Source organism: Cyprinodon variegatus, unplaced genomic scaffold (assembly GCF_000732505.1).
Source record: "Cyprinodon variegatus isolate N-32 unplaced genomic scaffold, C_variegatus-1.0 Scaffold535, whole genome shotgun sequence".
NCBI classification, from domain to species: domain Eukaryota; kingdom Metazoa; phylum Chordata; class Actinopteri; order Cyprinodontiformes; family Cyprinodontidae; genus Cyprinodon; species Cyprinodon variegatus.
This window is the reverse complement of record NW_015150988.1, coordinates 321,618-333,913: the sequence shown is the minus strand read 5'-3', so window position 1 is coordinate 333,913 and position 12,296 is coordinate 321,618. Positions and strand designations below refer to the sequence as shown.

Sequence of the window (12,296 nt, the reverse complement as noted above, 5' to 3'; positions counted from 1 at the left end):
AAAAAAAAAAAAAAAAATCTGGGTGTTGCTCTAAAACCAACTTCAAACAAATCCTGCTATTTCAGATAACAAGTTCAGTCAGACATGATGCCTGTCTATAGTCAGTTCATCCAGATATTAGTGGTGGTGTATTTATATATTTTACTGTGTAGTTAATTCCAAATCTCTGTTAAAGAAAGTTCAACAAAACATTCTTGATGTTTAATGTATTATTCCATCTAGAAAAAAAATTATACATATTTTTTTACATTTTTAAAAGCTATTCATCAGTTTTCAGTGAACCCGCCGTCAAATAAAATGTAAAATAATGATCCTCTTAATAATAATCTTCAGTTTTTATGAACAAGCTCCCTGTGTATGAAACATTCAGTTATATTTAAACGATTTTCACATCATTTCAGGGTTTTTCTTAATTCAGTGGATCAAAGGCTGCGTTCACACTGCAGCCTGATCTGATTTTTTGCCCAAATGTCACCTGTATCTGATCTTTTCATGGCTGTCTGAACAACACAGATCCGATTTTTTCCGATGCGACCCAGGCCGCTTGTCTATGTGGTCCTGAATCCGATACGAATCTGAGCTTTTCAAATGCGACCTGTGTCTGAACGTCCAGGTCGCATTCATCTGACCTATATACCATTAATACCCGACAAAGGTGACTATTCTGGGTCTTAGTACGCAGAAGTGGCAAGATAAACAACAATCAGGGTGAACAATAATGCAGAGAGCAGGCTTTTTTGTTTAAACCATCTTGAAAAGATTGAGTTTTTAAGGTTGGGAAAGATTGCTAGATGCGCTCCAGCACTACCATTAATGTTTACTTTCATAAACACAGAGCGTGTGACATCATTACATCCTCCACTGCACATGAGGGACGCTTGGGTTGTATGAATGTAGTTCACACAGGGGATCACATAAATCGCAGACTAATATATATCTGCAAATGTGAACAGCAACACAAAAAGAAAAATGGGATTTCACAAAAAAATCAGAATTGAGCATTAAGGCGTGTAGTGTGAATGCAGCCAACGTCATTCATATCATTGTTAAAATTAGGCTTATGGCTTCAGCAGGATGATCTCTGCATTTTAAAGTTTTCTGTGACATTTATGTGGAGCAGAAAATGTACTCTGCATATTCCTCAAAAGGTTTGCATTTGGTGTTTAATGACTTCATAGACCAATTCTGAATTAGAAACAATGGTTTATTGTAGAAAAGTTTTAAAAACTGTTTTCATGAGTGGTCTTCTGTGTTTGACATCATTGCTAATATAACTAGAATTAATATTTTACAACAGTTATAACAAACATTTTTTAAAGTATTTTTAAAGCATAATAAATATAAAACTGAAAAAAAACAGGCACTTTGATCTCATGTTTGCGGGGCAAAATGTTTGCGATGGGAAATTCTGAAGCTTTGTCAAACATTTGACAACATTGCCCTCTCTAGACACATTTAAAAAATCTAGCAATCAATAATGGGTTAATGGAGTGAAACTGTTATTGGCGCCATCTTGAATCCCCTGTTCCTCTACAGCTCCGTGGCGGGACCCCATTCCACGTCGTCCACCACGTCATCGTCGTCAAACTCGTCATCGTCGGAGCTGTCGCTGCCTTGGATCTGCGTCCGTCTGTACTGGACCGCTTGGTGGTGATGAGCCAACCTGAGGAGGTGCAGAGCAGAGAGTCAGCAGCCAGAACCAGTCAGCTTTTACTGAATCCGTCCAATGAGGAGGAAGTGGAGACTCACACAATGAAGGCCGGGCCTTTCTTTCCCTCAGCCTGGGCTTGTGGTTCTGCCATACGTGTCTAAAACAGAGAGCGAAAAGTGAATTTAAAGCAAGTGATTCAAATACTATACATGTTAAAGTACATTTTAATGTATTCTTTATCATTAATGCTACATTCACACACGATTTCAAAAGCAAAAAAAGTGCCTGGAGTGTGTCCAGACGCGTCTGATGCTCCTGCTGCTCATGTGTTTATTGGCAGAGAGTGGCTTTACTGTATTTGCTGTGATCAGCAGGTAAAAAGTATTTTTATTTTTATTCGAGAAAGTCCAGCTAAAAACATCAACTGTGCAGTCCGCTCATCCAGATTACGATCCTGCCAGAAAATATTATTTTGCTGTTGGAGCCGCCCAGACTCCCACGTACTGGCGGTGCGCTGTTACTGGGAATCCCCACCAGCAGCCGCCGCCTCAGGCCTGGTTGCCTCTTGGGGGTTTTCCCCTACTGTTGGTGGCAGCTGGAAGTAGATGTTGGCGTTTTCCATGTGCATAATCCAAACTGCACGCAGCAGGATAATAAAAAGGAACATATTTTGCCGGCAGGTTTCCACATTTTTAGTCAATTTAGGCGTTAAACTGTTTCAGTGATCACTGCATCAGCAGTGCTGTGTCTGTCTCCCTGCCAGCTCCCAGATCAGCTTCTCTGATTGGTTGATGTGGCGCATCCAGCAGGAAAAATTCTGTTTTTCCAACTCTAGCATCTTCTGCTTGTGAAGCACGTCAAGCGCCTTAGAGGCTCAAAAGCTTGTGCTGCTCAGAAGCTCATGAGGCGCTGCTCCTGCTGCTAGATGTGCTGCAGGAGCTTTTGATGCCCCTTGATATGCATCAACCATAGACTTTGCATGTAAACTGGCTGCTTCTGCTGCTCGAACGCGTGGGGTGTGTGAAAGCACCATTATGGGAGTTAAGGGGAAATTGTCTTTGTGTTGTTTTGCTGTAGATTCAGAAGCATCTTCCTTCCATACAGTAAACTCAGGGGGGTTCTAGTCCAGGAATATCAGTCGTATGCCTTGGACTGAAGGGTTTTAGATTTCTTAAAGGTTCCAGACAAAGTATACCTAAACATTTTCTGTTTTGAAACTAGAGCCAAGACCTTAAAATATTCCCGGGCAAGTCATTTTTAGATCACCCCTTAAAAATTATTATTTCACTTATTAGATGATATTTTACCTACTGTAAACTAAGCTGAAAAAGGTTAAGTTAAGAAAAAGGTAAAAAGCTAATTGAAATGTTAAAAAGTTAATAAGCCAAGTCATAAAAGTAAAAAATGTAAGTGCTTGTATCAGCATTAAAGTTCTAAGATGGAGATGTAGCAAAAAATAATGTATAAAAACAGTATTTTTAATAATTTTTTTATGGAAGCGCTTTTGTTATTTTTCTTATGTTAGGGCAAGTGGCTCTTTCTTTTTCTGTATATTTTGATGGCAAAAATTAAGTCTTGTCCTGTCCTTCAATAACACTCTTGGCTGGAAAGTTTGATTTTCAAAGTATATTAAGTATATTAAGCACTATAAAGGGTTAAAGCATTAATTTTGGCTAATTATTAAGATTTTAACTCATTAGATAAATTGAGGCAATTAATTGCATATTTTTTTTACATAATCCTCTGTATTTAAACACGAGCAGCATAAAAGTGTTGGTTCTTTGGGGTTTTAAGGGTTAACTGTAACCATGGTTCTGTGATTGACTCCCAGCCACTCAGAACTTCTCTGTGAGAGGCTCCCAGGAGCCTGATGGGGGTCCCCATGGTGTTATTTATAGACTAAACACCCAGGTGGATTTTGTCACTCAGGTGGCATTAAGTAGCGTAACATTCAGGAAGTTTGGTTATCATTGTGATATTTCTTTGTTTGCGGAGAGTCAGGCGAAGAAGGCAGCCTTCGGTGAATTTACTTGACAGAGTCGGCTTTTGGGAAGTGGATACGACAAACGATAGTCTAATCAGGGCTTACAGACGCAGGAAACAACAACAGACGTTGAGGTTCATCACACTGCTGAGAAGAATCCTCACTGGAAATGGTGTGACACAGCAGGGAAGCTGGTATTTTTATGAATGTCTGAAATTTCCTAATAACTGAGGCTGACTGTAAGAAGATGAGGACCGGGTACTTGTAACCTTCTCAGCACTCCTCCTTGCTATATGAATGTTCATGTACTTTTTACACTTCGATAGAAGTAATAAAATATTAGAGGTTTCTAAAAGAGAACTGAACAATTATAACTTTTAACCAATGTGATGGATGAAAAACAATTAATATCTGTGTTGCTCTGCTTGTATATTAATTGTTAAAATTGTTTGTGAAAAAAAAATGAATTTTTTTTTATTCTGTTGATACATGGCTGTCAATTCAAATGCGATTAAAAAATGAATTTATAAGAGAACCTGTAATTATTGCGATTAATCTTAATCAAGTCCCACTGCTTAATCAATCAAAATATCCTTCTGTTGCATAAAAATACAGTTTAATATCCAGCTGCATAAAGCATGCAGTCAAAGTTTAATCCAAACATTAGTAGTGTGGGGTGCATGCATATATTTAAGAATTATTATTAACTTTGATCGTCTGTGAAGTAGCTTGAGAATAAAGTCTAAATTCATCCAATCGTTCCGCCATGTAAAAAAGAACAGTTCAGGTAAATCCCTAAAGGCCCAAACTGAACAGGACATTCTTTGCGTAAAAAAAAAAAAAATCTAACTAGCATCGTAAATTGATTTCTAAAATATAATAAGGCCAGATAAATGCATATCCTAATATTCTCTAATGTTTAAGGTCTTTAATTATAAGGAATCTATTCTATTCTTCTATATGAAGCTGCATAAAGTTTAGAGGCTGAATTGTTTTTAAAAATGTTGAAAAAAATCCTAAAATCAGAAGAACAATTGCAAACTAGAATAAATTCATTTGTAAAAATCAAGCTTCTGTTTGAACAAACCTGCTCTAATCGCTCCTCGATGGCTGACAGCGGGGCGGGCTGCGGGCTCTCTGGCGCCTCCTCTTCATATGATGGTCTGTTTATGGAGTGTCGGTTTGAAGGATCGGGGGCTACAAAATCTGGTGGTCCATCTGAGCGTTGGTCGACATCAAGAGCATCGAAGTCAGAGTCTGAGAAACTGCGATGAGACGTCTCTTCCTCTGCAGCGGGACTCCGGGGCGGGCTGTAGTCGTGCTGTCGGGTCGACCTGGGCTCTGGCACATGCATCAACGGTGGGATTTCTCTGTCCGAATAGCCGTTCTCACTCGGCTCTCGTTCAACAGGCGGGGTTTCGTACTCCAAGGCCGGTTCGGACGATCGAGCCAAAGCGGCACCTTGATTTCTGGAGCTTTGTGGGAACCTGGCGACGTTCTGACCAGGATAGGCCTCCTCCAGGTCCTCATTGTCAGTGTAGGCCTCTCCGTCTGTGATGGCCTCTCCGTCTGTGTCCTCCAGGTCACTGGCGGCACTCAGGTAGTCCATCTGGGTCGGGTCCAGAGCATCCAAGTCCTGTTCCCCTCCACTCTCCAGCTGGACAGAATGGAAAGTGAAGAGGATTTAAAGAAATTAAGCTGGATTATAAAACAACCTGACTTATAAAAACTTTAACCACCACTAAGAAAATGTAGTCAATATAATCTGAATCAGTCCGAGTACATCAGCACATATACATGTTTGCAAACTGCAACATAAAGATTCATGTCTACAAAGTGGAAATGCTATGAGGATGTTTTACTCAACAGTTTCACTTTAAAAACATTTCTTTCCTCTTCCTAATTCTGAGCTCATTTAGTCTGAATCTAAAGATTGACCGATGCTCCGATGGGATTAGATTATTTACTACAAGTTTTTTCTGTTTCATTCCTGCTTTAGTTTAAATCAAACATGATATGTTTGATTCAGGAGGGGAATCCGTGTGATTTACTCTTTACAGTCCCACACACTGCAAAACACTGAAATCTAAAGTCCTTTTTTCTTCCTAAAATAAGTGCATTTTCTCCTTGAATTAATGAGGTAAGTGAGACACTTTGCCAATGGAACAAGACAATTTACATTTAAAATAAGAAACAAAATAATTGTATGGTCTTATTTTAAGTGCATTTTATCTAATTATTTTATTTTAAGAGTAAATACACTCATTCCATTTGAAAATCTTATTTACCTGTTCAAATAAGGATAAATACACTTAAGTTAAGATATTCTTACTTATATCTAGATCGTTTTTGCAGTACAGGATTACCTGTACTTGTCCTATTTTGATCAGGCACCTCATTAACAGGATGTTAAACTGCAGCAATAATGTGATGAAAATTGAAAACAGTGTTTTCCAGTTTAAATCAAGACTGGCAGCCGTTTCATTCCTGGATTGAAAAACTTCCTGAACATAATCTAAAATGGACATACCGTGACCTCAGACACCCAGACAGGCTTGGACTGCTGGTGCCGGATGCTGTCCTTCAGGGTGTCGTACCATTTGTGGGTGCCGGGCTGCAGCTCTATACAAGCTGAAAGGGAAAGTCAGGAGAACGTTCCAGAGTCAGACTGCCTTATTCAACAGGAAAACTGGAAACATTTAAGTTTTACTGCAGTGAGAAATACCTGAGAACAGGTGGTTGGCGTGTTTCTTCATCTTGACGGCCTGTGAGTAAAGGCGCCTGGAGCTCTTGTTGGAGTTGGGGTTGTACCTCTGCCTCATGGTCTTGACATCCTTGCGACTATGGGGGTCCAGGAACAACACCATTGGGTGGTACTGGATGTAGTTCAGTCGCTCCACTGCAGTTGGAGTGATGTCCAGCAGGGGGTGCTTGTCCTAAAGGGAGCAAATCCATAACCATTCAGAGGATAAACACAAGACAGAAAAATATTTAAAGCTGAATGTTGATGGTCGTTTCTCACCTTCTCTGCTATTCTTCTTACAGTGTCCAGTTTAATAACGGTGGAGCTACTGTCTCCTCCTCCGCTGCGAGGAACCATTTCTGTGAGAACGCAGCTCAAAGCAGTCAGGAACAAACACCAGGGCGTGCAACGCTTTATATGAAACTGGTTAGAAAAGAACAAAGATGGAGCAGAACACTAACCTGCTATCTCATACTCATCAGGCATCTCATGGACCAGCTTCTCCATGGCGATATCATTCAGAGGTCCCAGGATAACGATCGGTCGTTTGAAATTAGCTGGAAAAAAACAACAAAAATCATTCAGTGTTTAAAAACTGACCTGGATGTGATTTCTGAGCCCAGAAAGTCCGTCTGCTAACCTTCCCTCAGGAGGACCTTCTCGTAGGCGGGAAATTTGCCCTGAATTGTGAGCTGCAGCAGGTCTTCCCGGCTTCGTCTGTTGTTCTTCTCGTTCTTCTTGTTTCCTCGGAGCCCTCGCAGTTTCCAGAACTCCGCTCTGGGCCCGGTACCCTGCCTCTCTCCAGTGGAGCGCTGTGAGCGCTCGATGGTGGCCAGTTTCTCTGCCCTGCAGAGAGAGGCGATGGTTGGAGGAGACGGTTAATCAGTTTGACAATGTCAACTCCTAAAACCTAAACGTATTTTAACCAATTGACCGACGCTAATTTGTGGGAAGAATATGACACAAACATTTTGAAATAATCGTTCATGTCATCCAATAGTAGTTAATAAAATTGTAATATAATACAGTGAAGTTTGTAATATTACTGCTGAAGGGCCTCCTTCCTTACTTCTCCTGGTTTGGTATGATGCCTTTATCCATCTCATGCAGGTCGTTCCCCATGCGGACAGCCAGCCAGTTGCCTATCTTCCCCTTGTACATCGTATCTAGGACCCTGAACACTTCTCCCCTGGTGAAGTTTAGGCCCCGGGGCTCGTCCGTTTCGTAGTCAAAGTGGGTACGGATGTAGAAGTTGTCCCCCAGGCTGGACTTGGTGATCTTCTTGTAGACTAAAGACGGGTGGACGTTAGGGTTGATGCAGGTTAAAAGTAACTCATGCCATGATCACCTGTCTCCACACTTACTGTCCATCTTCTTCTGAGTGCATATTTCCACCCGCTCTCCTGCTGGGAGATTCAGGAGGAAGTTGGCAGCTTCTTCTCGTGTGAAATGGCCAAAATCGATATTATTTACCTAAAACAAACAAGGACCAAAACCTTGATTCGGGCTCCAAACTCTATAGAGAGCCCAATAATAAGACGTGCCCCACCCAGGAGGTTACCTTCAGGATCTGGTCTCCCTCCTTCATCCCCTCTTCATATGCGGGGCTGTTTGGCTGAACTCCACCTACAAAGATCCCCACATCATTGCCTCCCACCAGTCTTAGGCCCAAACTGCGGCCTTTAACAAACCTCACCGTATTTACATCCGAGCTATACCTAAAAGAGAAGATGGAGACAAAAAATCAGAGCGCTGGAATGTTTGATTAATTGAGCTTAAAGGCAGATGAATCCTCACCCAGGATTAGAGGACGGGTACGAGTCTGGAGGTAGGAAATAGAGAGGCTCTTCCACAGGTTTGGCTGTAAGAGAAATTCAAACATCATCATCGATTTCATGCTTTAAATGGAAATAATATGAGGAAATTCAACTGTGATAATTACTGAGACCCTCCATTAAAGAGGAAACTAGTTAAATGTTCTTATCCTGATTCTTACAGTAGAGTTGAGGGTTATTTTTCACTGAAATCCCAGATCGGATGGCGCCGCCGCCATTAGCTCCGCGGGGAACACTGCAGGACAAAAAAAACAAGGTGTTATGCTCTGTCCTCCTTCCTTTATTTTTACATGTGACGGTAAAAAGCTTTTCATGGTTTCATCTGAATTTGATCTGATAGAGGAGGAAGCTACAGGATGGAGAAAACCAAACGCATTAAACAACAGAGAACTTCAAGGAAGACGGATTAGAATTAAGAGAAATAAAACGCATCAAAATTTTAACTGTCATATATTTGTTCATTTTTGCAAATATAATCTGTTTTTCAGAGTTCTATCTCTAATTCTGGTCATTTATATGAGTGCAACTTAAGAAGCTGCCATGATGTATAAAAATAATAAAATAAAATTTTATTTAGTGAACGGAAACACTACTGACCTCCAAATAAAAGATACATTTACTATAAATTTCTGCTTATTGAGGTTATTTTAGTGTGAAATATTAGAAATAATTAGTTCAAATTTTTAGGTTTAAGTTAATAGAAATGTTTCATTATATTCTGCCAATCAAACATCTACTCAAAATATGTAAAGAAAAATCAAACATTAACATCAGTCAATGAAATGAAAGGAGAATTTTACTTAAGCTCATTCTTTAAATAAATAAATGAGAAACCTGGACTGTAATCAGACATGTTTAAGTCATAGTTTGTGTATCGGGGTGTTTCTGTCGTACCTGCGGCGCTGATCCTCTCCCTCAGAGCTGCCAGACCTCCTGAGATGTGAAAGCTCATCCGACTCTGAGGACTCTAAGAAAGAACGAGGTGAGAAGGTGAGAAACGGTCGCTGTTCTACTGCTGCTGGTGATAAATGACAGTGAGAGCACAGGAAGGAGTAAACCCACCATCGGGGGGCGGTCGGGTCGGGGATTTGACCTGACGTGGAGGATCCTGCTTTGAAGGGACTGAAGTTGCCTTCTTAGACAGGACTCTGAGGAAACATAGAACCAATTTGTCACATTTTATCCATAACAGTGTAAAAAAAAAGAATAAAAAGGAAACGTCAACAGTTATCCGTTTAAAATATTCACTAATCAAGTTCAGCTTCTGAAGATTAGACAGAAACATACATTTAGACTGAAAAATATTTAAAAAAATATATCTATCGATATCTATATATATATATAAAATATGTATCTTAAATATATATAAAATATATATTACAAAAAATAATAAATATAACACTGATCAAACTAGCATTTTGTTAGTCAGATATCATTTCCCTCTGTGTTGGTCTGAGCTAAGAGAGCTTCAGCTTTAAAAATACAAAGATACATTTTTAGTTTGGATCATAAATATTCAGGGGTGTGAGGTTTAAAGTCTATCAGTAAAGGTTGGTTCAGACGTGAACATTTTAATTTGGACTGGAGGGATTTAATCCTGTTGCATTGTGGGTCCTCAGCACTTGAAATAATGTGGTGCAATCCTAACAGGAAGTCCTGTCATGTGCATCAGTGTGTGCAGAGTTTATTCAACAAGGGTTAAAAAAATAGAAAACAGAGAATGGCTGCGTTTGACTAGGACAGACTAACCAAACTCGTTTCTCGCTCTCAAGCGTAACCTTCCAGTTTTGTTATTATTACTGTTATAGGATGACCTCATTTATGTTAAACATCTTCTTATTTGTAGTTTTATTATTTTCAGACATCCTTTTGCTGATTTATTCTCTGTTCAAAGAGTAAACCTGAACTTTAGGCCTAAACATTCACAGAGCGGGGAATGTTTTTTTTGTTTTTTGTTTTTTTTTAGTGACCAGTTCATATTAAATGAATGACCCAGAACATTGAATAGTTTTAAAAACCTGAAATGAGAGCTACACTACAGCAATTTTCTAACACCATTCAAATTTGAAAAACAGTTCAATGGTTTTAATATTCTGAATTCTAGAAATTAGCTTTCTTGTAGGAACTCCATAAAGTTAACTTTATGTTTCTTGGTGCAGAGCCTAAATTATGGGGGTCTGGCTGCAGACCTGCACTGTTAGGACAGGAAGTTTATTCCAGATGTTTTATTGAAAGCCTTCAGGAACAGCGTGCAGCAACTATGTGCTGCCTGATTCTATTAGAAGATTACATGTTTTTTGTGAGATGAGTGCACAATTAAATCCATTTAAAGACCAAGAAAAAAACTCCTTCATTATATAATTTTTGGGTGATTTTCCTTTACTTATTACAACATTATCCGTCACTTACAGACGCATGTTTCAATTGTGACTCCCTCTGGCATTTTGTCAAAAAACGCTGCACGTCATGCCGTTAAATCTGCTGTTTTGACAGTAAAAACACTTCCAACAATATAAATTAACATTTAAATGTTTTTTTTTGCTTCCATTTTTTTCACGGTTTTGTTGGGAAAAAACTGAAGTTATAATCTATTTTGCTCATGTATCTAGGTATTCAGTATTTCACTGTTAGAACACAAAGCTAAGTTAATTTGATATCTATCCCACACCCTCCATTGTGGTCCAACAGCAAAGGTAAAAACAACACAAACAATACTAAAAGAGTAAAGAATATATAATTTAATACTCACAAAAAACAAAAAAAACAAGAGATGTATTTATAAAATAACTGTTATTTTTGTTATTTTCTTGCATTGCTATATATATATATATATATATATATATATATATATATATATATATATATATATATATATATATATATATATATAAAATTTAACTCATGAATAGACAAATGCATTTCAATTATGAAGAGCAAGAGAATAAACACGGGAACATAAAATATTTCCTGTATACTAACTTTACTTTTACTTTGAAAGGCTTGAAATAAATTTCCTGTCCTGACAGTGCAGGTCTGCAGCTAGATTCTCTTCAAATTATGTGTAGAAAGTGAATAAAAAAAGCACATGAAACTGAAAGGTTTGCCTCACCTGCGTCTGCTGTTGGCTCGGTTCGAGTTCCCGCTACCTGAGGTGTCCCTGGGGGGGGGAGATGCGTAGCTGGCCTCTGATTCTTGCTCCGAGTCAGCTGTGGAGGTCAATAAATAAATCATTTTCATACTTCTTTTGAGGAAATTGTTTCAACATCTTTGTCCAGCAGCTGATAAAAATTGATAAAAAACTAATGAAAAGGAGAAAAAACTAGAATGAAATGCAGACCTTTCTGTGGCTGCTCGCTGGTTTCGCTCCATCGAGGCGGCTCCACGTGAGGCTGCAGAGAAACCTCGGGCAGGACTCTGCAAGAGAAAAGAGGGAGGTGGGAGTGAGGGAGGAGGAAGACAACAAATCTCAGTTATGTTTGACGAGGGGGGACCAGTGGCTATATTCATGATAATCTGAGACTTGAATGGTAAATGTTCAGCTTATTACCTCTTAAAGAAGCTCTCTGTGTGAAGGTCAACTGCATTGTGACCACTCAAAATGATCCGCCTATGATCAGCATTTAAAGCTTCTTGGCCAGTAAATATCTGAATGAACCTTTTTTTTATTTTAATCATGCTTTGAAACACATGCAGATTTTCAGGAACTGATGCATGATGGGTTCATTGGTATCTGATTGGAGCAGAGCTGCTTCATTGATAAGTGTTCTCTGATCAATACAGCCACATACATGTTCTGTAAAAAGCCACTTTTATTTTATTAGTTAACAAAAACTTAAAACACATGTGATACAAAGTCAAAAAATAAACCAAAAACAAATCAAGCAAAGTCAAACTGGTCCTGAATAAGTAAATGAAAAAAATAAATCACAGAAATAAGAGCAAGGGGTAACTTAAAGTATTTAAATCAAACAAAAGCAAATGATTAGTGATAAGAGAAAGCTGTGAAGTCTGGCCAGTGTCCGCTCCGGGAACTCTTTCAGGTATGGGGGTGGGTTTGGAGGACCATCATCTGTACCTGTATCT

General features: G+C 39.0%; 1 protein-coding gene across 1 annotated transcript in view; it reads right to left on the bottom strand.

The window, feature by feature from the left end:
• Positions 1-1,184: 1,184 nt before the first annotated feature.
• The window catches only part of LOC107095284 (tight junction protein ZO-3-like), a 26,936-nt gene continuing 15,824 nt past the window's right edge, over positions 1,185-12,296 (bottom strand). Inside the window, exons 13-30 of the mRNA XM_015391301.1 lie at positions 11,761-11,924; positions 11,551-11,627; positions 11,323-11,419; positions 9,276-9,361; positions 9,108-9,180; positions 8,375-8,448; positions 8,176-8,239; positions 7,940-8,096; positions 7,743-7,851; positions 7,448-7,667; positions 7,019-7,224; positions 6,840-6,935; positions 6,658-6,737; positions 6,361-6,571; positions 6,166-6,266; positions 4,723-5,292; positions 1,750-1,808; positions 1,185-1,663 (exon numbers count right to left, since the gene is read on the bottom strand). Of these exons, the coding sequence (XP_015246787.1) occupies positions 1,531-1,663; positions 1,750-1,808; positions 4,723-5,292; positions 6,166-6,266; positions 6,361-6,571; positions 6,658-6,737; positions 6,840-6,935; positions 7,019-7,224; positions 7,448-7,667; positions 7,743-7,851; positions 7,940-8,096; positions 8,176-8,239; positions 8,375-8,448; positions 9,108-9,180; positions 9,276-9,361; positions 11,323-11,419; positions 11,551-11,627; positions 11,761-11,924 (2,577 nt within the window). The 3' untranslated portion in view covers positions 1,185-1,530. The remainder of the gene's footprint in view (positions 1,664-1,749; positions 1,809-4,722; positions 5,293-6,165; positions 6,267-6,360; positions 6,572-6,657; positions 6,738-6,839; positions 6,936-7,018; positions 7,225-7,447; positions 7,668-7,742; positions 7,852-7,939; positions 8,097-8,175; positions 8,240-8,374; positions 8,449-9,107; positions 9,181-9,275; positions 9,362-11,322; positions 11,420-11,550; positions 11,628-11,760; positions 11,925-12,296) is intronic.